We start from the raw sequence: 24,822 nt of genomic DNA, 5'->3' as shown, positions 1-24,822 counted from the left end.
TGGCTGGCAGATTTTTTTATGTGGATATCTGGATTTGTTACCTTTTATTTTTATGTAAGAAGCACTTTTAAAAAAAAGTTATTGTTAAGAGTGTTTTAATTCTGATTTGACTTGTCTCTCTTACTTTGTGTATTCCTGGATTGTGTTTTCCAGAATGAGATCTTCTAAAATACTTGTATGTCACTGAAATAGAAAATTAGAAGACTTGCTGAAAACCTACAGTGTTAGAGTTTAGGAGTTATGCTTATTTGGCATCTCCATAACAATGTTGAGAGAAATTAGCGATGGGTTAGAAAATGTCACTGAAGAAGATCTCTAATTAAAAGAAAATGTTTGTGTCCCCACTTAACAAAAATGCAGGAATTAGTGAATTAGAGAAACTTCCATTAGTGGGTAATAGAAACTTAAATTCTCCACATTGAGGGTTTTGGTAGGGCAGGTTTAAAAAGCTTTTTTTTAAATTTGTATTTATTTTTGAAGGAGAGAGAGACAGAGCATGAGCTGGGAAGAACAGAGAGAGAGGGAGACAGGGATTCCGAAGCAGGCTCCAGGCTCTGAGCTGTCAGCACAGAGCCCGACACCGCATGGGGCTGGAACTCACAAACTGTGAGATCATAACCAGAGCTAGAGTCAGACACTTAACCAACTGAGCCACCCAGGCAGATAGGGCAGGTTTAAAAGGAAGTTGAAGTGTCTCTTCTCAACGCTTGACAAGAAGGAGAAATATCTTTGCTTCTGAATGAGAAATTCTGATTTGTAGGAAGGATTTATTCAGCATTTGTGCTCAGAGCATAATGAATAAAAAGATAGATATGGTCACTGTTTTAAAGGCAGCAAAAAGTTCTTAATTTTCTTACCTCTCCATAGTTAGTTGCAGAAGAGCCTTACTAAAACGCTGTCAATAGCAAAAGTAGATTTCTAAAATAAGTAGAAAAAAGTGTTTCTGTAAACCAAAATGACTCCTTTTTAATATTTTTTATCCTGGGTTATAATTTCTTCAGTCCACATACCAGTTAAAGATAATATGTGTAAGTAACTTGTTAACTGGGTTATATTTTCTGAGGAGTAAGGTAAAACATCTTCAAAGGGTAACTCAGGTGATAAATTTTTGAGCTTTTCGTATTTTTTCTTAACTAAGAGTCATAATTAAGCAAAAGTTAAAATTATATTCAAGTTGTTGCTTTTAATAAATTACATTTTAAAAACCCAAGTTTTTTCCCTCCCCCAATGAATTAAAAGGTGAATGCAACTTAAGTATAGGTTTTTTGTTTGCTTTTGCCTATGCTATTAATGTGAATAGGATGAGTATTATAAGTGTTGTAGGGTAAAAAAAAATTTTAGAGTTCCCTTAAACCATCCGTTCTTGTATCAGACATTTTCCCATTAATTTAACCTGAAGGGAGCCAAACCAGTCTCCCTTTTCTTAACTCCCTAGACTTCTATGAAACTCCTTTGTCTTAAGTGTGTACAGCTAACCTGGGTGATGGATTATTTGAACAGAAAAGCTAAAAACAAACAAACAAAAGCCCCTAAACAAACAACACCGCAGACCCAGCAAAGCAGTTTAACTGTGGTGGTGTTTTCTACAGCTGGACTACAAGCAACAACAAAGCATTCTGGGTTCCCTGTGAGGATGGATAACGCGGTGCCGATTGTACCCCAGGCGCCAGCTGCTCAGCCACTGCAGATACAGTCGGGAGTTCTTACGCAGGTAAAAGCTGTAGCAGCTTGGATACTCGATGTTGCTGAAGCACTACTGAGAATCAGATATTTTGTCCTGGAAGATGGTATTTGCTTTGACTGTAAGATCTTTCTTGGTCATGATTCAGTGGACTTCAGGTGAAACCTCTATAATAGAATGATGACTCATACCTAACACTATTGAAGCTCTGCTGGTGTCTTCCTTAGATTTATGTGGATAAATACCCAGACCTTGAGAAATCATGTTCTGAGTGAATTGCCTCAGATTTTGTGGGATGAAGTTAATTTTTTGTACATACATAGCAACATCTCGATTCTAAATATGAAGCGTTCCCCTTTGGTTCCCTTTAGTGTCCCCTTCGCTCACTCTTTCAGAATTACATCATGGCGGAGAGGCTGGATCATATCAGGATGCCTCTTCGAGTATTACAATTCCTTCATTCTGTGTGTTTAGCTGGGCTGTAGAAAGCCTTATTAACACTTTCTACGTGCCATGGAACATGCAACTAAGACGGGCAAGAGAATCACGAAATATTCATATAAGCAACAGATACCACATTTTCAGTTTTCTGTGTGTAAATGTTTGTGGCCCATGACACACAGGAAATCTGGAGGTCCAAAACCCTTATTTTGTGAGGAGGAAGAAGGGGAATTCTTAATACGTGCCTTTGTTGACGGAGTTTTAACTGATCCTCTGAATCTGGCCCAAGAAGGATTCCCGTACTTTATTGCTTTAGGCCACTGACATTTGACCCAGTGGGCTGACGCTGTGCAGAGCTGAAGGGGAAAGCTGTGTTTGTACGTGCATTTTAGGTGATACGAAATTCCTACTTGTTGGTAATATCTTGGGGGGAGTGAGAAACCCTTCTGAATCCAGATGACCTGCCTCCGTGTTTGTTTCACTCACCTGCCTAATCTACGTTTCAGGGAAGCTGCACACCACTAATGGTAGCAACTCTTCACCCTCAAGTAGCCACCATCACACCGCAGTACGCGGTGCCCTTTACTCTGAGCTGCGCAGCCGGCCGGCCGGCGCTGGTTGAACAGACTGCCGCTGTACTGGTAATTCCCCTCACTTGATTGTGTTACTAACGGAGTTTCTTTGGTTTCTTTCTTTCTTTCTTTCTTTCTTTTCTTTTCTTTTCTTTTCTTTTCTTTTTTCCTGTTTGTTTTTGTTCTGTTTTCCTCTGGTTTTTCTCATTTTTCAAACAAAAATTTTTTTAACTTAGTCTTTGCAGAGGGCATGGAAGCATGTGCCATCTTGTGGCTGTGTTCTTGCTACATCTTTAATGTCTCATTGTTTTCCTCCCCAACATTTCCTGAAGCACTGTTTAACTCTGAAAATCAGTGTGGCTCTGTAAGGAGCCAGGTCCCTTTATTCTTCTTTGCCAGCCTAGTGTGATAAAAGCTCTTGGTGTAGCCTCAGAAGAGCTTCAAGACTTATCTGTTTTCTGCCCTTTTACCCTCTGATCCCTGAGAATGAAGGAAATGGCTTTTAGTTTGGCTCGGCTACAGGTATCCGGATGGCCAAAATTTGAACTCCTTGGCAAGTTAGCCTCCTTCTTTATTTGCTATTTTAAGCTTCTAAAACTTTTGTGCACGTAGAAATGTTTAAGATGCTCTTAATGTATTGCTTTACCAGTTGATGTTAACTTTCCTAATACGAACATATGAAGATAACTCTTTTTGCCACTTGTGATCCGTGTGGCAGCTTATATTTTCCATGTAAAGATATCCCCTTTAGAATCTTTTTAGATATTTCATTTGTTGGTTGAGATTAAAGGTGAGCTCATTTTTAGGAGTTTATGGAGAAATTAATTACCTTACAAATAGGTCTTTATACAAAGGCAAAAATATGGCTGAAAAACTTTATGCAAATACAAGACCTTTGTTAATAAAAGTCCTGGGGAAAAGTTATTAAATACAGCAGCAAATGTAGTAGTATGGGGCTTAGAGACAGGAAAAACAAGTAGGACTTGGAGGTGTATTTCAGGATTTGTAACCTTTAGAGTGATCTTTGGATGTGTTTTGGTTTATTTGGGGGAGTTAGAATTGTTTATTGGACATCCGGCATTTCATTATTTGAAATTGAAAAGTAGGAAAGCTTTTGAAAACCTTATCAATACTATTGAATACTGATATCTACATCTTTCAAAGTGGCTTTACATTTCTTTTGTTGTTTCTCAAGGATTCGTGTGAGTGTAAACACTTCCAGAGACACACTTTGGTTGTTGGAGTTTGTTTGGTTTTTAGTTTAAAAGTCTTTGTCCACTTCCACATGAATTATAGCATAAGCATAAAACCTGAGTGCAGGGAAGTTAGATATATTTCCAGCTTGATTGATCCAAGCCACTGGTTTTAACTTGCTCACCTATAGTTTTGAGAATGTCAGTTGATACTTCTCCTTTGCTGCTTCTCTTAAGTTTGCACTAGTCATTTGCTAAGCTTTGCATATTTTTGTTCTTCCTCTGTCAAAACAGTTCGTCGCTTGGAACGCCAGATTTCTGCCTCACGTTGGAATGTTATTTCTTGCTCTGTATTAAACTACATGCTTTGTCTTGTGCAGGTGTTGGCTTATGGAAAGACGCATGGTGTGACTTAACATACTTCTCTTATTTTTTGTTATGTTTTATTTTGTTTTAAATTCTGCTTATGATAGCAGACGTGTTTGCAGTTTCTCTGCTTTGAAGGCTTCTTGTTTGGAACCGGTATTTGTAACAAGTGGATCTGTTACTTGCAGAAATATTTTTAAAACAGTGTGTTGATGGCCTTGCAGTTTGAAATTCAAGAAAAGAACCATATGTACCCAAGCATTGTAGGTGATTGTACTGTAGAATTTGAGTTTAAAAAGGAAACTTTCAAATCTGTTCCCCTTTTTTTCAGAAAATGCCAGAATTTCTGTAAGAAGTTCAGAAAACATATTTGTTGCTGTCTATGGCAAGTGCTTGTTAAAAACTAGAAATGATGTATTTTCTTATAGTGATTAGTTTTTATGTTGAAGTATGTTTCTGCAGATGATACCTTAAACAGTATATTTTAGGTAACTATTAAGAACAAAATATGGTGCTCTCTGCATCTATTTCATAAATATTTTAATTGCTGCCTTATTTAATTTATCACGTGGCCGTATATGATGAAGTTAGCCTTCTTTTGCTGGCATAAGCTTGTTGGCCAAAGGATTTTGGCCTTTGGTCATCCACATCTGGCTCCATTTTCCAAGTTCTACCCTTTTAAAAAGGCACAATTCTCCCCTCTGTTTTATGGGTTGAATTGACCTCATGTCTTAACTGATTGGCACTTAAAATTTTAAATTCTTATTTTTAATCTCAAGGGAGCTGTCTTAACTCTTTCTAGGGATATTGTTAGAATCGTTGCAAAAATGATACTCCATCGTTTAACCAGAGCTTACCTCTGAACTTTCGGACTCCTTTGCTCTACAGTATAATAGGAACTCTTAACCACAGGGATCCTCTTTTCTTTAATACCCTGGTGGTCATGTTACAGAGGTGGCTGAGAGAAAGCAACATGTTCTCTTTCCCTTTTCACAAGACTTGTAACCTTGAGCCCCTCTGACTTTTCTTTTTTGATCTCTGCAAGTTAACAATCTACAAGCCACTTCTTTAAAGATATGAATTTTTCTTTCATCTAAAAAACAAAAGAAAAAGCCAAGAATGAGTCAAGTCTGGATCTTTTTGTGTGTGTTTCCTTGCAGCAGGCTTGGCCTGGAGGAACCCAACAAATTCTCCTGCCTTCAACTTGGCAACAGTTGCCTGGGGTAGCTCTGCACAACTCTGTCCAGCCCACAGCAGTGATTCCAGAGGCCATGGGCAGTGGCCAGCAGCTCACAGACTGGAGGCAAGTATCCTGTGTTCCTCTCTGGGATGTTTGCAAGCGTAGTTCCCTTAGGGTAGGAGTGCTTGATGATGACTGGGACGAAGATAAAGGAGAGATGTATCTCTGTTTCAGATTCTTTAAGAAAAGAACCTTATTGGTCTCGGAGATGGGGTAATGGGAAAACTTTGAATACAGGAAGACAGTAGGTTCCGAGATCAGGAATCATTTACTTCAGATGTAAAGACTTATGCAATAAGAAACCATATGGTGAAAACTTAGAGCCTTGTAGTCCAGGTGCCCAATTTTAAAAATAAAATGCAGCTCTGTTTGGTTGTTTTAATTGCTTTTAATGCCTGTTTGGTCCTCATGTCCCAGTGTTTTAGGCATTCAGTCTTCTGTGTGTGTTTCTGTTGATACAGGAATGCCCACTCTCATGGCAGCCAGTACAGCACTATCATGCAGCAGCCGTCCTTGCTGACGAACCATGTGACACTGGCCACTGCTCAGCCCCTGAATGTTGGTGTTGCCCATGTTGTCAGACAGCAGCAATCCGGTTCCCTCCCTTCAAAGAAGAATAAGCAGTCTGCTCCAGTCTCTTCTAAGTAAGTCTGTGTGAGAGCTGATGGTCAAAATCGCCAGTACGGGAGAGATGCCGCCAGCATTTAAAGCGCTGTGGTACGGATGCTTGTGGTGTGAAGCAGCAGGTAGCTGCCATGTGTGCCGGAGCTAACCTTTCTGCTTGGACACGCGTATCAGGCGTGTCCTGAATACGCAGAGCCTCTCTCTGCTGCCCCTCTGAACCCAGGCCTTCTTTAGGCCAATGTGTCTGTTTCTCTGGTCACTCCACAGGGTGAGATTTAACCATGGGCATACCCAAAATGTGTGTTGTATTTTAGGGTTGTTGTCCCCGGAAATCCTGACTAGAGCGGTTAGTTTATTTGCTATTGGAACTTCTGTAGTTAAGTGTATTGGCTTAATGATCAGGTAAAAAAGGAATCAAAAAGCAAGCTGGAAAGAGTTCTAGGGAAAGATGGATAGTTTTGGGGGTCAAGAACTGAGCGGTCTTTCATGTGACCTTTTTCCACAGGTCCTCTCTGGATGTTCTGCCTTCTCAAGTCTATTCCCTGGTTGGGAGCAGTCCCCTCCGTACCACATCTTCTTATAACTCTCTAGTCCCGGTCTCAGATCAGCATCAGCCAATCATCATTCCAGATACTCCCAGCCCTCCTGTGAGTGTCATCACCATCCGCAGTGACACTGATGAGGAAGAGGACAACAAGTATAAGCCCAATAGGTAAGTAAGATAGGTAAATGGTTCCCTGGCTCAGTGGCTCCTACCCTTAAGTCTTAGACTCGTGGCTCCCGGCAGGTGTTTGGGCTATTGAAAGGAAGGACTGAAAAAAGGTATTTGGAAGCATGGCCTTGGACGCATGAGTCAGAACACTCAAGTTTCCATAACTGAGCATCATGTTGACTGACATGTCGTTGACATGTTCCAAGACTGAGCGTCAGTCTTTCAGTTATGTTGGCTAGAAAGTGGATATTAAGTTGCTTCATATTCAGCTACTCTGGTTTGGAATGCACATTATACCATAGACATGATCCCCTGCTTTTAAGGACCTTTAGAGTCTGAAAATAGATGCCATAGCAGAAGCATATAAACAACAGTGAAACAAATCAGTAGATAGGAAGTTATTTGTAATTTCTTAATCTGCAAAGGCCTCTTTGGAAGAGGTGGAACTTTGAGTAGGGCTACCTTCTTTTTCTCCTTCTGCCATATGGTCTGAAAATTGAAGAATATAAGTACCAGATAATTTCCTCTTATCTCAGCACCTTAATCCAAGTTCTTAACTGGGCAGTTAACCAAGAGAGAGTGGATACGTTCAAGAACTGTTACATGCACCTCTCTCTTAGTGCTCGCATAGTTAACTGCTTTGATTGTTCTATGTTGCTTTCTTCATTGGTCCTTTAGTGTTAGAGGAGAGAAGAGAGAATAACCCCGTGTTTCCCTGAGGAGGTAGGATTCACACATGACAGTAACTTATGAGACTTTACAAAGTTATATATAAATGAAGCTTAAATGAAATGAGAGAGCAAATTTAGAATGAAGTACTTCAAGAGAGCTGTTTACACATGGTATTTACAAATGGCAAGTGGACTTGAAGTTTTGAAAGCGGTTTCTGAACTGATCTGGGGAAGAAAAGTAAACTTTCCAGTGAGGAAAAGTGGCCTTATAGTGGCAAAAATTATATAACCCAGCAGGATGGCTTTGACTGGAGCCAAGCCTATTGAAAAAAAATCAGGAAAATTAGGAAGGTGGGGTTCAGTTTGTGAAAGTACTTAAAAAAAAAAAAAGTGTGGTGAGAAGTTTGACTAGACATACTAAGGTACCATTTACAGCCTAGCAGGATGCTGTGGGGAAGAGTGGTGACTGAAGAATACTGTGGAGACAATCAGGAGCGGAAATGGCAAAGGGGCCGTGGAAGAGGTGTAGGAGACGTGTGCTGGCATCATTGTGTCCCAGCTCTGAATCCTGGCTCTACCGCTCATCACTGAGTGACCTTGGCCAAGTGTCTTAATCTCTGTGCTTCAGGTTCCTCATCTGCAAAACGGGGGTGATAGTACCAACTTCATAGAAGTGTTGTGAGGATTCGGTGAGACAGTATGTAGAGTGTAAGCATAGTGCCTGATGCATGATAAGCACTCAGAAGTTTGCTGCTGCTAGAATTATTCTACTGTCATAGTCGTCATCGTCATCATTGTCATCATGGGAGGACCGGAGATTATCAAAGAAACACTGCCAGAAACGGGTTGAATTTTCACGTATTTTCTTCTCCTCAGCTCTGGCCTGAAGGCAAGGTCTAACGTCATCAGTTATGTCACTGTCAATGATTCTCCAGACTCTGACTCTTCCTTGAGCAGCCCGTATTCCACTGATACGCTGAGTGCTCTCCGGGGCAATAGTGGACCCCTTGTGGAGGGGCCCAGCAGAGTTGTGGGGGATGGCGCTGGCACCCGCACCATCATTGTGCCTCCTCTGAAAACTCAGCTTGGTGACTGCACAGTAGCAACCCAGGCCTCAGGTGAGCATCTTCACAGCTACGGTTGAATTCTCCTTTGACGTGTGTACCCTTAATATGTTGCTATGACCTACTTATGCCAATAGTAGAGACCAGTTACTTAATTCAGAAATCAGTTGCTTGTCGTGTGAAATTGTTTTCGGCAATCAGTTTATCATACTATGTTTATTTTGTTTGGATTAACATAAAAGTGAATTTTGTAGTCCCAGTAATATACTCACTGTTGGTGGGAGAAGGCAGACCAGAGCCATTGTATGGCCAGAAGAATTAGCAGGTAATTTTTTTTTTTTTTTTCTTTTGCCACAGGTAATTTGAATTTGACAATCCAGTGTGACTAGGAACTGATAATATTAAAAATGACTGCAAAAGATCTTTTAAGAAAATGATATGTACTTAGATCTTTTCTTACCCATGTCATAGCAGTGATACTTTTGTGGTTTTTATTATCAACCTAATTTCCACCATCCTTTCTGCAGTTAGGTGCTGGGCTTAGGCTCTCTGGTCCAGTTATCAGGTAAAGCTAGTTGTAACAGCAAGCCCCACATTTCCCTTGGGGACATAATAGAAGTTCCCTTCTTCCTCACATGACTTCCCAGAGCTAGTGCTCCTTCTGGATGGGCCTGTGGTGAGTTAAGGATCAGAGCCCAGAAATCCTCAGCCTCCAATGAGAAGGAGAAAGAGTTTGGAGGAGGGACCCACATTTCTTTACCTCTTTAGCACTGGAAAGAGTGGAAACTAATCACATGGCCCCACCTAGAGGCCAGGGGGCCCGGGAAGTGTAGTTCTTGTCTAGGCAGCTCTAGACAGGGACAGCTCTCTACACCAAAGGAGGGGAGCTTCAGTTTTTGGTGCCAGTATAGCCATCTGTGCTGCACTTACATGAGTTGGTGACTTACTGTGAATTATGCTACTGCCGGAGACATAAACAGGGTTCAGAAATAGGCAGCTGTCCCATTGCAGACAAGGCAGAACTTCCTGATGCCAGGCTACTGAACAACATTGTTAGGAGCTCTTTATACTGTTGGGTCCAAAGAATATAGGCTACTCCACAAATCCTTGAGGAAATGCTCCAGTGTTCCTGGTGGGACCGCAGAAGGAAGCAACAGGTTGACCTTGATCTTGCTTAAAGATAACTGCCCTGCAGTTTCTTAGAATTTGAAGATAGTGAGTGCCCAAAAAGATCTAGCCTTGTTTCAAAGCCCCTTTGACACCTAAATGTCCTAAGTATTACCAGCATCTTACTCAGCTTCCGATTGTCATGTCTATACTTGTTTAACCCCTTCCTCCATAAGACTTTAGGCCCCTTGTGGGTAGGGACCATGTCCTACTGGTTTTTGTATTTCCAGTAGTGCCTTGCACATTACAAGAGATTAGATAATATTTACGAAAGTGAGCCTTTCGAAGATCCTTTATGGAGCTTTGTAGCAAGACAGAAAAGAAATGGGTTGTATAGTTTTTGTTTCTCTGGTGTAAATGTAATTGAGGAAATAAGATATACACCAAACCTTAACTCTTGCAGACTTTGTACAAACCTGAACTGATTAACGTGATGCCATCTGAGGTTTAACTCAACTCTGCCGAGCAGATGTCTACTCATAACTAAGTCAGGTCTGACCCGTTTTTAGGTCTCCTGAGCAGTAAGTCCAAGCCAGTGGCCTCAGTGAGCGGGCAGTCATCTGGATGCTGTATCACTCCCACAGCGTATCGAGCTCAACGCGGGGGGACCAGTGCGGCGCAGCCACTCAACCTTAGCCAGGTAAGCGCTAGGGGCTGCTGCCTTCTGTTTGGGGCCCTCCCTGTTGTTACTCTCTGGAGAACCCTGCTTCTGGCTGGACTGCTGAATAAAGCCAGATGAAGCCCCTCTTGTGTCAGTCAGTTTGGTGTTCTGTGGCCTGCGTCATACCTGCGTGTGCTGTGTCTCTATTCCCTCTATAAGTGTGTTGATGTACATTCCAGGTTTTCTGTTGGATTTTGCCAGTCTATCCCGGAAGCTTAGAGAAATGTCTAGCATTCAGAAAGCTTCGGATACTTTAGTCCGTGCCTAGTTCTGTACTACCACATGCTTTGAGACCAAATTCTCTTCCTTTATCTCCCAGGTCATAAATAACCTGAGCCTCACACTGATTACTTGAGGCAAGAGACAGTGAAAAACTGGTTCTAGTCCTGTGTGTTGGCTCGAGTCTGGGATTTGCTTCCTCCCCCCCCCCCCCCCCGCCACCCCCCCTGCCCCCTACTATCCAATTCTCCTATGCAGCGGGGAAGGGTACTATTCACTCTTTCCTCAGCTAAAATTCCGGTGCTTGTATGATGTCTACCAGTGGTGAGAAAGTGTGTATATGAGGGGGTAACTGTGAGTGAGTATGTGTTGTGTGTGTGAGAGAGAAAAGCACATGCAAGTGCAAATGTAAGTTCGAGTTAGTGCATGTGTTTTAGGCTCCACAAGCCAAGAGGGATATGAAGAACTTAGAGGAGAACAAAAGAAAACAATGGCAAGAAAGAAAGGTTAGGAAAAATTCAAATTCACTGGCGCCAGAATAGGGTGAGTTGAGTCAACAGGTACTGACTTGCAGGAGTGGGTAACCCTGTGACCTCTCGATCCCCCCCCCCCCCCCCCCAACCCCTTGCCTCTGTCACACTTAAGAGCAGACTGCTGCTATCTGGGCTGGGTTAGGATCTGTTCTGCTGAGAGGTGGAGGGATGAAGGCTGACTTCTGATGGCATTGCCAGGCTGGGAGATTCTGTGCTGTGGCAGCCCAGGAGCAGTACAGGTTAGAACCTCAGCTCTCAACTTGGCCTTTGGTGCTCTGAATCAGAATGACCTCAAGGTTCCTCACTCCCTTCTTCCTCCTTCCAGAACCAGCAGTCATCGTCAGCTCCAACCTCGCAGGAGAGAAGCAGCAACCCTGCGCCCCGCAGGCAGCAGGCGTTTGTGGCCCCGCTCTCCCAAGCCCCCTACGCCTTCCAGCACGGCAGCCCGCTACACTCGACGGGGCACCCACACCTGGCCCCCGCCCCTGCTCACCTGCCGAGCCAGCCTCACCTGTATACGTATGCTGCCCCCACCTCTGCTGCTGCATTAGGCTCCACCAGCTCCATTGCTCATCTCTTCTCCCCCCAGGGCTCCTCAAGGCATGCCGCAGCCTATACCGCCCACCCGAGCACTCTGGTGCATCAGGTCCCCGTCAGTGTTGGGCCCAGCCTTCTCACTTCTGCCAGTGTGGCCCCTGCTCAGTACCAACACCAGTTTGCCACCCAGTCCTACATTGGGTCTTCCCGAGGCTCAACCATTTACACTGGATACCCACTGAGTCCTACCAAGATCAGCCAGTATTCCTATTTGTAGTTGGTGAGCAGAGGGAGGGAGGTGTCATGGCTGCCTGTTCCTGGCCCAGAATCTTTAGTAACAGGCTATGATGAGCTCCTCCCTTACCCCCTCTTGAAACTCCTTAGCCAGCAACTTGTTCTGCAGGGGCCCACTGAAGCAGAAGGGTTTTCTCTGGGGAAACCTGTCTTCGTGTTGACTGCATTGTTGTAGTCTCCCAAAGTCTGCCCTATTTTTAAATTCTTTATTTTTGTGACAGCATTTTTGGTATTTGGAAGAGTTCAGATGCCCATCTTCTGCAGTTACCAAGGAAGAGAGATCATTCTGAAGTTACCCTTTGAAAAATATTTTCTCTCTGACTTGATTTCTATAAATGTTTTTAAAATGAGTGAAGCCCCTCTTTATTTTACTTTGTTTTATTGTAATTGCTGGTCAGAGGAAAAATGCTGATAGAAGGACTTGAAATCTGGTAACAAGTGAGAAAAGAGAAATTGATACTTTGTACTTGTTTGAAAACCAAGACTCACTTGCCTGTTTTAAGAGCAGCGCACCCAAGTCTGCATTTGACTATCAGGCATTTCTCCTCAAAATTTTACCTTTCTTTATGGGACATTAGACTTAACAGCGTTTCAGTTTTGTTTTCATGTCACATTAAACGTACTGGGCAATTGTTATTTTTGCAAAACTGGTTATATACGGCTCTCTGTGTTACTGTTGGGATTCTCTCAGTTGCTCCTGTGTTTATTTTAAAGTGTGTTAAAAAGGCAGCTCACCATTTGCTGGTAACTTAGTGTGAGAGAATCCATACCTACCGTGAAAGCACTAGGTGTTCTTTTTAAATGAAGTACCATGCATTCTTCTTAAGTTATTTTTTAAAAGTCCTTCTCTCTCTGATTCAGCTTACATGTTATTATTGGAAAAGCCATTACGGTGGTTATTATTGTATGGTGGTGATTGTCTTATTATATGCAAAATCTCTTTGTATTATGCGAGACTGGTATTGATGAGCTTTGCCTAAAGGTTGTTGGCATCGGTGAGCTTTGCCTAAAGATTAACATGAATTTTCAATAATACACCTCTCTCTCTTTGCCTCATCTCTCCCTTCTGTTCTATGTGATTTATTTGGGGAGAAAGCTAAAGAATATGAAACCAGATAAGAACGTTGTGTATAGCTTTTATACTTTAAAGTAGCTTCCTTTGTATGCCAGCAGCAAATTGAATGCTCTCTTATTAAGACTTATACAATAAGTGCATGTAGGAATTGCAAAAAATATTTTAAAAATTTATTACTGAATTTAAAAATATTTTAGAAGTTTTGTAATGGTGGTGTTTTAATATTTTGCATAATTAAATATGTACATATTGATTAGAAAAATATAACAAGCAATTTTTCCTGCTAACCCAAAATGTCATTTGTAATCAAATGTGTAGTGATTACACTTGAATTGTGTATTTAGTGTGTATCTGATCCTCCAGTGTTACCCCGGAGATGGAATTGATGTCTCCATTGTATTTAAACCAAAATGAACTGATACTTGTTGGAATGTATGTGAACTAATTGCAATTATATTAGAGCATATTACTGTAGTGTTGAATGAGCAGGGGCATTGCCTGCAAGGAGAGGAGACCCTTGGAATTGTTTTGCACAGGTGTGTCTGGTGAGGAGTTGTTCAGTGTGTGTCTCTTCTTCCCTTTCTCCTCCTTCCCTTATTGTAGTGCCTTATATGATAATGTAGTGGTTCATAGAGTTTACAGTGAGCTTGCCTTAGGATGGACCAGCAAGCCCTTGTGGACCCTAAGCTGTTCACTGGGATTTATCAGAACAGGATTAGTAGCTGTGTCGTGTAAATGCATTGTTGTCCGTTTTCCTGCCGACATTGAAAAATAAAAACAGCAGCTTTTCTCCTTTACCACCACCTCTGCCCCTTTCCAATTTGGAATCTCAGCTGGGTTCTCACAGAAGCATTTTCCCCATGTGGTTCTCTCTCTCACGGTGCGTTGCCACCTTGCTTCTGGGGGAATTTGGGAAGCAGGTGAGAGGAGTCAAGCCAATATAAAAATATGTGGTTTTTTTCTTTTTCTTTTTTCTTTTTTCTTTTCTTTTCTTTTCTTTTCTTTTCTTTTCTTTTCTTTTCTTTCAGAGTGTGTGCAATCACTTTTAGAATGAGATTTTTTTTTTCCTTTTCCCATGTGGCAGTCCTTCCTGCAAATAGTTGACATTCCTAGTAAAATATTTGCTTGTTGAAAAAAACCTATAACAGATCTGTTTATACCAAAGAGCCTGTTGTATTGCTTACCATGTCCCCATACTACGAGGAGGAGTTTTGTGATGCCGCTGGTGACCGGGAACTCACAGAAAGGTTTCTGAGCCGGTGAAGAATATTAAGAAGGAACCAAAGCCTGTTCAGTCATCAGGCTGTTGAGGTTTCTTTTTAACAACTTGTACATTCTTGGGGCTGTGAAATTGTCCTTGTACTCTCAGCTCCTGCATGGATCTGGATCAAGTGGAGGGTCCTGGGGATGGGGATGTTTCCTGCCCATAAAAGATTTGGGGGAAGAAGGTTAACTCTGAGATGTAGAAGTGTTCCATCTGAATTGAAAATTTTGTACTGGAGGGCTAAGTCTAGGACTGGTTCCTTGTAGAGATGGTGTCAGGAGGTGCAGGATGGAGATGGGAGATTTCATGGAGCCTGGTCAGCAAGCTCTGTACCAGGCTGAGCACCGAGGAGCTGTCAAGGTATTTGGAGTTTCTTCATTGCGAAGAGTAAGGGCTTCCACGATGGGGCATAGTCAGTACAGCCTACCAGGAACATGTTGGTGTTTTCTACTTTCTCTTTTTTCTTTTTTCCTTTTGGTCATTCTGTTGAGCTGTGTTTGCGCCACTGTATTGGTGAAGATACCCAAGCAGTTTGTATAGTTTCCGTCACTCAGCGTTATACGGTTTTCTGGTCAACGTGTGTGATCTCTGTTTCCTTTTTTGCCAAGCACACATTGATTTTCTTGCTCAAAGGCAGATCTGGTTTCTAGTAGAAACATGTTTTGTTCCTTAGCTTTCCTCTACAAGGGATAAGATTTGTTGTTTTTGTAACAAATGAGATGCAGGAAAAAAAAAAAACCACAAAACACTCCACTCCTGCCCCCCTGTCCAGTAAGTAGATACCAGTTAAGATACGAGTCTCATTAACTTCATGGGGAAAAGACAATAAATACCAAGAACTTGTATGGTTATCTTAATCATCTTACTAGCTGTGTGTGTGGCTTTAAGAATTTTAGAAATTTTCAGCCTTAGTCTGCAAATTGGCATTTCAGATTTACCAAGATAAATGTCCATCTGTGTCTGCTGAATGTATATGTGCTCGATGTGGCTTTAGATTCTGTCCCTGGGGCTTATTAACATTGCCAGCCCTGACAGGGCGGGGGGAAGCCCTGTGAATTCGGTGAGCAGCCCGCCTGGGTTATAGCAGCCTAACTTCAGACCAGCATAAGGCTCTAAGTCCTTTCTGAACTTTGTATTTCCAGCTTCTCCCCTTCAGGGTGAGTGAGAGGGAAAGCGGGGACGGTCTAAGTACAGCCACTCTGGGCTCATCGGGACACTTGATCACTCCAGAGCTTTAATAGCTTCCAGGAGGGGATACTGCTGTCAGTGCTCAGCTCAGATACCAGCCCCAGGAATAAAAACTCCATTTCAAACAGTTCTGGCCATCCATCGTCCTCCACTAGAGGGGCTCAGCTCGACTGCCCTTAGCCAGGCAAGCACAGTAATGTGTGTTTTATTCAGCATTATTATGCAAAAACCCGCTGGTTAGGTTGGTTTGTTTTAGGATAGGAAATGAAATTGCCTCTCGGTGACAGGAATGGCCCAAGCCTGCTTCCTTATTTTGGTTTTTGGTTTTTGGGTTTTTTTTTGTTTTTTGTTTTTTGTTTTAACTGATGGATGGTGCAGCATGTCTACATGGTCGTTTGTTGCTAAACTTTATATAATGTGTGGTTTTGATTCAGCTTGAAAAATAATCTCACTACATGTAGCAGTACATTATATGTACATTATATGTAATGTTAGTATTTCTGCTTTGAATCCTTGATATTGCAATGGAATTCCAACTTTATTAAATGTATTTGATATGCTAGTTATTGTGTGCGATTTAAACTTTTTTTGCTTTCTCCCTTTTCTGGTTGTGCGCTTCCTTTTACAACAAGCCTCTAGAAACAGTTTCTGAGAATTATCGAGCTATGTTTGTAATGCAGATGTACTTAGGGAGTATGTAAAATAATCATTTTAACAAAAGAAATAGATATTTAAAATTTAATACTAACTACGGGAAAAGGGTCCATTGTGTAAAACATAGTTTATCTTTGGATTCAATGTTTGTCTTTGGTTTTACAAAGTAGCTTGTATTTTCAGTATTTTCTACATAATATGGTAAAACGTAGAGCAATTGCAATGCATCAATAAAATGGGTAAATTTTCTGATTCATGTGGCTGTTTTTGACTTCTGTTTAGAGGGGTGCAAAGGGGATGAACAGATGGCATCTTTGGAGTGGCTAAATGCATTGCATCCGAACATGAGTGGCATGTTAGAGGCAAATCCATCTTTCGTACAAACCTCCACGATGGAGGCGAATCGGGGCTTGGCAGGAAACACTTTTCACAAATGGAGTGTCCAGGGCCCTAACTTAAGCTCGTCTGGTTCTGGCCCTTTGAAAGAGGCAGAAACTTCTGACACGGGATAATTAAACTTTGTTTCCTAGCGCGTTCCACCAAACATCTGAAGTATCATTGCTGGAGGTCAGAACACCACAAGAAGATGCTATTTTTCCCTCCTTTCAAGCTGCACTATTAGAAGCATAGTCCTTTTGGAGGAGGAGCCCTTCTGATGAGATCTGTCTTGATGCCAAAGTGAATAAAATTTGTCTAGATTTGTCTAGATTGATCACTGCAGGTCTCTGAATATATGCTGTACTCGTTTGATTTGTTTTGACACATGCGTTTCAGGCCACATCGACCCTAGGGTGGCCATTAATTAATTGTGGGGTCCTGTAGTCACGGTTGGGAGATAGAAATGAGACACATTTAGGGTTTTGGACCATAACCAAGAGAAATGATCAATAGGCTGTTCTCTCCCATTAGCAGGGAAGTCAGAATACATTTATTTTGATTTAGACTGCAACATCTAGATTTTTCAAAAAAAATTTTTTGCCTAAATAAATGAGCATAAAATGAGTGTGAACTCACTGAACATTCCCCAGTTTTGGTAAGAGAATATACCTGGAAACATTCAGGTAGAAAAGAAAGGCCCTGCTGTTGATCTCACTTCCAGATAATCAAGGATTAATTTGCTGACTTCTCAATGATCTGGGGTTTTTTTGTTGTTAGTTGTTTAAATCTCAGTGATATTCTCTTACTTAAGCTAAATGAGAGAGTTGGGATAACCCCTTGAGTAAGTGGGTAGTCTGTGGGTTAATCTGTGTTTAAAAAAAATTTTTTTTAATGTTTATTTATTTTTGAAAGAGCGAGAGCAGGAGAAGGGCAGTGAGAGAGGGAGAGAGGAGCAGAGGATTTGGGGAGAATCTGAAGCAGACTCCAGGCTCTCAGCTGTCAGCGGGGCTCGAACTCATGAACTGTGAGATCATGACCTGAGCCAAAGTCAGATGTTTAACTGACTGAGCCACCCAGGCACCCCTTAATCTGTGTTTTAATTATGAACACCCCTGTAAATTCAATCCGCTTGGCTTGCTTTGTGGAAAAATTTCCACAGGAGGTGAGGTCTAAGCCATGGTTTCCCTAGGAATCCCGTGATGACACCAGGTGCTTATCACAAGATGGCGCCAATGAGCTATAGAAGAAGGTGGACAAGACTTGACCACTGTGATCTTTTTCCCCCCACCTCTTCCCCTCCAACCTCATCTCCCCTGCTCCCAGCTTCCACTGAAAAGGCAGAAAACAATCCATGCTATTATCGCTGGGCAAGGAAAAGATTAAGGAAGGATGTTTCTTAAGAAGCCAGCACTGGAAGGAAGCAGGCATTCTGGAGCAGAAACAGAGTTTGCCGAGTGTACTCTGGGACCCCTGCCTCCTGCTGCTAGCTCCTTTTACTGGGTGACTGCTCACAAGGCCTCTGCCCTGGGGTTTCATCTCCTTCCCCTCTCCTGGGGAGCCTACAGCCTAGGCGGGAGGTGGTTAAGGCTTCTGGCTGCTTTACCATAGGGCCATCTGTGTTTGATCAATCCAGGCAGAGAGGAGGGGGTGGGGGAGGTAAAGAGACTGTGAAAGCATTCCAGAGTAGTGAGAGAGATCCGAGATCCAGAAAGGGAGAAGGGACCGCCCCCACCCCGCCTCCGAAGCTGACCGGCGGGCTTGAGTGGAACAGGCACAGGACTGCACGCTCCTTCTCCTGCTGCCATGGGGCCCTGCACGCCTCTCCTCATCTTGTTCCTTTTGTCACGGCTGCGACCCCTTCAAGGACAGCAGCACCACCTTGTGGAGTACATGGAACGCCGACTAGCCGCCTTAGAGGTGAGTGACTCCTTTCTCTCCTGGGCCGGGCAGGAAGGACGCCACATCTGTTGAGTCACCCCGTGTGTTGCGGATCTGGGGATGACAAGATGGGGCTCTGGAAGAAGCTACAGAAAACTCTTACCTTTTAATAAGAATATCCTTGCAATTGCAAGCCCTCCTCCTTCCCCATGTCCACAGAGCAATTCCAAAGCAAATAGGCCTTTGTGTCTTACCCTGGGATTAGATGGAATACAAGGGGGGTGGGGGGCGGGTGGAGAATATAAGGAAATGGGAGCTAGCATTGTGGGAAAGCGTCTCAGGACAAGCTGATGGTTCTGTGAAAGTTGGAAGTTCCCAGAGAATCTGCAGCTCCCTGTCTTTTAAACAGTTTGAAGTCTCTGGTGTTCCCAAGTTGAAGCTGTTGATTCCCGAGGGGAGAACTGCACAGTGGAGCAGAGACCCCTTCCCGCCCTCACGCACTTAGGCCGCCCCAGAGGCTCAGATGACTCAGTGGCGCTGCTCACAGAGAACATGGGCTGGAGGACACGAAGCGGGGGTAGGGGCCTAGGTGATCTGAGCCGGGCGTTTTGCACATTTAGCATCTCTGAACATCTGGTTTCCTTTCTGTGGGGGTTGCAAGGGAGTTGATGCCTGGCTGAGTTTGTGCCTTTTCCTGTTCCTCTCTCCCTGGTCGGGCCTCTCCCTGCCTGGGAGTTGTAATCCCTCAGCCTCTCGTCTGGCCTCCATCCCTGCAGGAGCGGCTGGCCCAGTGCCAGGACCAAAGTAGCCGGCATGCTGCTGAGCTGAGGGACTTCAAGAACAAAATGCTGCCGCTGCTGGAGGTGGCCGAGAAGGAGCGAGAGGCGCTCAGAACTGAGGCTGACACCATCTCGGGGAGAGTGGACCGGCTAGAGCGGGAGGTTGACTACCTGGAGACCCAGAACCCAGCACTACCCTGTGTGGAGGTTGATGAGAAAGTGACCGGAGGCCCTGGGATCAAAGGCAAGGGCAGAAGAAATGAGAAGTACGATATGCTGACAGGTAAGCGGTCCAAAAGCAGGCCCCTAACACTCTCAGAACCTGTATGTTTCCTTGTTGCTTCCCCTTTTCTCTCCTTGTCCCCCAGTCCGCTTTGGCGCTATCTTCTGGAATCTGCTTTAGGGAAGTCTCTACAATGACAGGTCCATTGCAAGAGTTTCTGGGGACCCAGGCCTCGGTGGCTCCCTTTTTCCTGTCCTCCGTAAGAGTGGAGGCATCCACTGGCAAATGCCCACTGTCCTCCAGATGGCCCCACCCCGGGGTGTTCCTACAATAGGCCTCTAACTCTTGCCTGTATTTCCTTGCCCTGTGCTTTTCTCCTTCCAGACTGTGGCTACACAATCTCTCAGGTGAGATCAATGAAGATCCTGAAGCGGTTCGGTGGCCCTGCTGGTCTGTGGACCAAGGATCCAATGGGGCCAACAGAGAGGATCTACGTGTTAGATGGGACACAGAACGACACGGCCTTCGTCTTCCCGAGGCTGCGGGACTTCACCCTTGCCATGGCTGCCCGGAAAGCTTCCCGGGTCCGGGTGCCCTTCCCCTGGGTAGGCACGGGGCAGCTGGTCTATGGTGGCTTTCTTTATTATGCCCGGAGGCCTCCCGGAGGACCCGGAGGGGGAGGGGAGTTGGAGAACACTTTGCAGCTCATCAAATTCCATCTGGCAAACCGAACGGTGGTGGACAGCTCAGTATTCCCGGCGGAGGGTTTGATCCCCCCGTACGGGCTGACAGCGGACACGTACATTGACCTGGCAGCCGACGAGGAGGGCCTCTGGGCTGTCTATGCCACTCGGGAAGATGACAGGCACTTGTGTCTGGCCAAGTTGGACCCACAGACACTGGACACAGAGCAGCAGTGGGACACCCCGTGCCCCAGGGAGAATGCCGAGGCCGCCTTCGTCATCTGTGGGACCCTATACGTTGTCTATAACACCCGCCCTGCCAGCCGGGCCCGCATCCAGTGCTCCTTTGATGCCAGCGGCACGCTGACCCCTGAAAGGGCGGCACTCCCTTATTTCCCCCGCCGATACGGTGCCCACGCCAGTCTCCGCTATAACCCCCGGGAGCGCCAGCTCTACGCCTGGGACGACGGCTACCAGATTGTCTATAAGCTGGAGATGAGAAAGAAAGAGGAAGAAGTCTGAGGACCTAGCTTTGGGGTTTGAATCTCTCTCACCTCCACACATTTATATCCCCACACCATTTCCTGCTTCTCATTCTCCAGATGTGGGCAAGTTGTGGTTCCGAGCCCATATTGGCAGCCAATGGAAGCCAGATTCTCACAGCCCCTTCGTTTCCTGTGGGACTTTAGATCTTGAGAAATCCTTTCAGAGCTAAAAGAGAGAAGACCCTAAGCGTTCGCTCCTCTCCTGCCTTACATCAATGAATTTCGGACCAGAGACCACAAAGACCCAGAGCTCTGACCCTTGTATGGGGGCCACCCCAGCAAATGAGCCAAAAAGTATTTCTTGCCTCAGTGTGAGTCCGGGCACGTGGGGTGGGGTGGGGTGGGGGGAAGGTGGTGGGGGGGGTGGTGGGCAGAGTTCTGGGAGGAGATTTTTCAACTCTGCCCTGCCTCCCTTCTCCCCTTAGCGCCTGGAGAACACGACTTTCTCCACGTCGTTTTGTATTGCAACATTTTGCATTAAAAGGCACATCCACTGCTCCCTGCCTGCGTGTGTTTGGGGGTAGCCCTCAGATCAAGTTTCTCCCCATGACCCTCCATTTTCCTCCTCCACCCCATTGCCACTCCTTAAGCCACAGTAGGGACTTGGCTGGGCTTCCTTGCTGAGGGAGAGGGGACTTCTCCAGTTACAGATTTTACTGTGAGGCGCCTGGGGAAGCACAGAATCCCGCCACTTGAGGAGGCTGGGCGAGAGGCTTCTCTCCACACCCACCTCTGATCCACGGCGGCCCCTCCCAGAGCCCAGAGCCACTCTTGGTGCCACACCCCTGGCCGAGAGACTGAGGCCCGGCGGACAGAGCTTCTAATTCTTCTAGTTCTTTCAGAGGTTTGGGACCAGAAAATGGATTCTAGTCGCCTTGGAGTGTAGGGCGAAGACCAGAGCCCTGAAATGTGTTTCCAGAAGGAACTTCGAGTCTCACTTTGGAGGTGGACTCTGTCCTGGCCCCAGACCCCACTCCCCTCTCCAGCTTGGGGCCGTCCCCAGGGCTCGGTTACACAACCCAGCTTGCTCCCAACCGCTCTGATTTCCCTGCTGCCACGGCGTCTGCGGTTTGGGCAAGGAGGAGGGGTGATGACCATGCCCCAGATGTTAGTTTTCCCAGTTTCCCAACACAGCCCTCTGGTCACCCCCACCTACCCGCTGCAGTCCTGGAACGTGGCTGGAGTCTGTCCAGGAAGTCCTGGACACCTAACCCTTTCCTGCCCTGGCCACTGGCTTGGAATTATAGAAGGCCATCTGGGGAAGGGAGAGGGAGCAGAGGAGGAGAACCCTGGGTTTTGGACTCCTGCCTCCAGGAATGTACTGAGCTCCAGGCCAGGCCCCACCCAGCCTCATGCCCCCATTCATCGCTCAAGGCCATGTACATGTGATGGACAAGACCTTGTTGCCTTTATGGGGGGGAGCAGGCCTCAGGAAGCTCTGGGAGTCCTCACTGTGGGGAGGAGAAATGAGCACATCTTTTCCCTGAAGTGCACCCGCTCCCCCACCCCACGCCCAGGATAGGGTGGATCAGCCAGGGCCCTGTGATCCTCCTTTTGTCTTCTTTTCTTCTCTCCCCAGGGCAGAGCTGCCCCCTGACGTAGGTTGGTGAGGAAGGAAAAGAAAGGCAGTGAAGCACCTCACAAAGGCGCTATTGTGGGGAGCCCGGGGCGGGAGGGGGGCTCTCTCCCATTCAAGTCTCTCCTAATGTGGGGCTGGCAACGGTAATCACCGCCTGTCACACACGGAGGGGGCTGCCCACGGAACATCTGGCTCCTGCATGCGGTGCACAGGGGGGCTGTGGAGGAGACGGGGAGTTCTCACTGGAGGCCTGGGGAGAGGGGGTCCCCGCCCAGCGGAGGGGCAGCGTGGCACTGTCGCTGTGTGTGTGCGCGTGCGGGCGCACCTGGGGAGGGTGGCCTCCTTGCCCGCGTGACACCGTGCGTCAGTGTGATCGGAAGCTGCTAGGGGCTGGGGCCGAGTCTGTGGAGTTACCTTGCTGGGGTAGCAGACATCAGGAATGGCTTTTGGAGGACTCTGAGGAGAGAACAGCTCTGAGACGGCGTGTAAATGACATCAGCCTGAGGAGCAGAGTTTAAAATCCCGGTCCTTCTGCCTCCCCCGTGTGGGCACCTGTCTTTGGGGGCATCTTTCTTGGCCTGAATCCTCAATGAGAAAGACAAAAACAGACTTTTCTTTTTTTTTTTTTTTTTCTTTTGGCTTAAATTTTCTTTAGAAAAGTTCACTCAGACTTTTCTGAAAGGGCAGAAATCTCCGGGGCCTTGTCATTTATTACTTTTTGCTTTTTTTTTTTTTTTTGGCTCTTGTACAATAGCTAGTGCTATTTTGGAAGCGTTTTGGAAGGTGAGTGGAACTGTGTGGGCAGATCCAGTGAACTGTCCAGATTCATTAAACTAAATTATCTGCTGCTCAAGGAGAGAGGCTCGGTAGCTGAATCCTATCATCAGACACCAGCCTCGCCGCCCCCTGTCGGACCCTCCATAACCTGTCACGTGGCAGAGACAGGTGTGACCTCTGGTTTGGGTTGAACCAAAGAGAGTGGAAAGCAGAGGTCCTAATGGGGGAGAAGGGACTAAAAGCTCAAAGAGTAGCTCCACATTTGCCTCCAACACCTGGCCCTATGACGGTTAGCAGCCCAGGCCTCTGGTACAGCTGTCAGCCCAGATGGGTGGTCTAGACGTTGCCCCCATCACAAGGCTGGGTGGAGAGGGCTCCCCTTCCCCTACTCTGGCCCCCAGTCTCCTGCCCTAACTCCCAAGCTCTCCGCTCTGTGCTCAGTATCTTCTCCTCCCTGGTGCTGGTCTTCATGTCTGCCTGCCGGAGAAACCAAAGTGATCGTCTTGCCATTTTCATCAAGGATGAGCCAACGTTGCATGAGCCCTGGATGGCGGGGAGGGAAGCGCAGAGATGTGAGGATGAAGCAGTTGATTCAGCTGTCGGGGCTTCCTCTGGGACAGGGCTGTGGGCTAAGCAGGAAGCAGAGCCCTTTGGCTCGTCCTCCCCAGGCTCAGTCCCGCTCCTTGTGCATACGCCCCTTCCTTCCCTCAGGCTCCTGGGATCCTCCCCCAACAGTGCTCCCATTCTTTACCTGTTCAGGTCAAAACCCGCTCATTTTGAGAGCTGCTGACACTCCTGATAGTTCTCCCAGCTTTCAGGATGGCTCTCTTGAGGACCCGCTGTCCGGCCTGTCTCTGGCTGCCTCTGCAGGCAGTGGTCTCCAGTGCAAGAGCTTTTCTGTCGGAGGGCAGGCCAGGGGGTCCCTCCACCCTTAGCCCCTATCAGCAGCTGCCGCCTCTCCTCCCTCCTCCTCCGCCCCAGCAGCCTGGACGCTCTTCCCTTGCTACCCCCCTAACCCCACCAAACCAACGCTGATGAGCTCTCCTCTGCCTGCCCTTTAACTTCTGCCCTCACAATGCAGAGCTTAAAAGATTAAATCTTTATTTATGGATTTAATAACGCCACAGAAGACTTATAAATGCGAAGCCAATGTATTACTTTAAAGGGCAGACCTCTCAGCACCGTCTCTCCAGAACATGGGTGCTGACAATATCTAGAGCTGGACACCTCTCCAGAGCACTCCAGCATGGCCTTTGGGGGTCTGCCCAGCCACCCAAACTCTGCCTTCTCTGAGAATGGACACCCACACTCCCTGGCCTTAGCCTTGTGGCCCCAGGGGAACAAATCACATTGTCTCCTGGGGATTTAGAATGGCAGCTCAGAGATGTTAGATCTGAGCAGGTGTTTGGAAGCATCTTCGGCCCTGCTACCTACCAGAGGCAGTGAAAGCCAGACTACAGAGAGGAAAGATGAACAGGGTGGAGACTGGGCGAGACGGCCGCTGAGTGATGTCCCCCCCACTCCATCCCCCTGTGCTCACAATGCACTTCTAGCCTGGGTTCTGCAAAATGCCTGACTTCTGCGAAATGCCTGACTTCTTTAAAGAAACACTCCCTTTCTTGTTTGTTTTTCTTTTTTTAAAAAAAAATTTTAATGTTTATTTATTTTTGAGACAGAGAGACAGACCGAGCACGAGCAGGGGAGGGGCAGAGAGAGCCAGAGACACAGAATCCAAAGCAGGCTCCAGGCTCTGAGCTGTCAGCACAGAGCCTGACGCGGGGCTCGAACCCACAAACCATGAGATCATGACCTGAGCCGAAGTCG

At 45.8% G+C, this 24,822-nt stretch overlaps 2 protein-coding genes across 7 annotated transcripts in view; both read left to right on the top strand.

Annotated features, from left to right (window-relative positions):
* HIPK1 (homeodomain interacting protein kinase 1) overlaps nucleotides 1-16,408 on the top strand; it is a 51,733-nt gene extending 35,325 nt beyond the window's left edge. For 3 of the 6 annotated variants that reach the window (XM_060621744.3, XM_060621743.3, XM_060621745.3), the window contains exons 9-16: nucleotides 1,590-1,711; nucleotides 2,629-2,763; nucleotides 5,414-5,556; nucleotides 5,955-6,137; nucleotides 6,623-6,829; nucleotides 8,377-8,618; nucleotides 10,241-10,371; nucleotides 11,470-16,408. In XM_060621744.3, the coding sequence (XP_060477727.1) occupies nucleotides 1,590-1,711; nucleotides 2,629-2,763; nucleotides 5,414-5,556; nucleotides 5,955-6,137; nucleotides 6,623-6,829; nucleotides 8,377-8,618; nucleotides 10,241-10,371; nucleotides 11,470-11,958 (1,652 nt within the window). In that variant the 3' untranslated portion in view covers nucleotides 11,959-16,408. Of the gene's footprint in view, nucleotides 1-1,589; nucleotides 1,712-2,628; nucleotides 2,764-5,413; nucleotides 5,557-5,954; nucleotides 6,138-6,622; nucleotides 6,830-8,376; nucleotides 8,619-10,240; nucleotides 10,372-11,048; nucleotides 11,231-11,261; nucleotides 11,384-11,469 lie in introns of those variants that run through there. The other 3 variants (XR_009607004.2, XM_060621742.3, XM_060621746.3) reach the window with 3 other exon arrangements.
* A 1,479-nt stretch (nucleotides 16,409-17,887) lies between these two features.
* OLFML3 (olfactomedin like 3) lies at nucleotides 17,888-21,139 on the top strand. The gene is made up of 3 exons (XM_060621747.3): nucleotides 17,888-18,451; nucleotides 19,189-19,474; nucleotides 19,799-21,139. The coding sequence occupies exons 1-3, from the start codon at nucleotides 18,338-18,340 to the stop codon at nucleotides 20,617-20,619; spliced, it is 1,221 nt and encodes a 406-aa protein (XP_060477730.1). The 5' UTR covers nucleotides 17,888-18,337; the 3' UTR covers nucleotides 20,620-21,139.
* Nucleotides 21,140-24,822: the final 3,683 nt, after the last annotated feature.

Source organism: Panthera onca, chromosome C1 (assembly GCF_046562875.1).
Source record: "Panthera onca isolate mPanOnc1 chromosome C1, mPanOnc1 haplotype 2, whole genome shotgun sequence".
Lineage (NCBI taxonomy): Eukaryota > Metazoa > Chordata > Mammalia > Carnivora > Felidae > Panthera > Panthera onca.
Note: the sequence above shows the minus strand (reverse complement) of the source record. Positions and strands in the feature narration are given on the sequence as shown.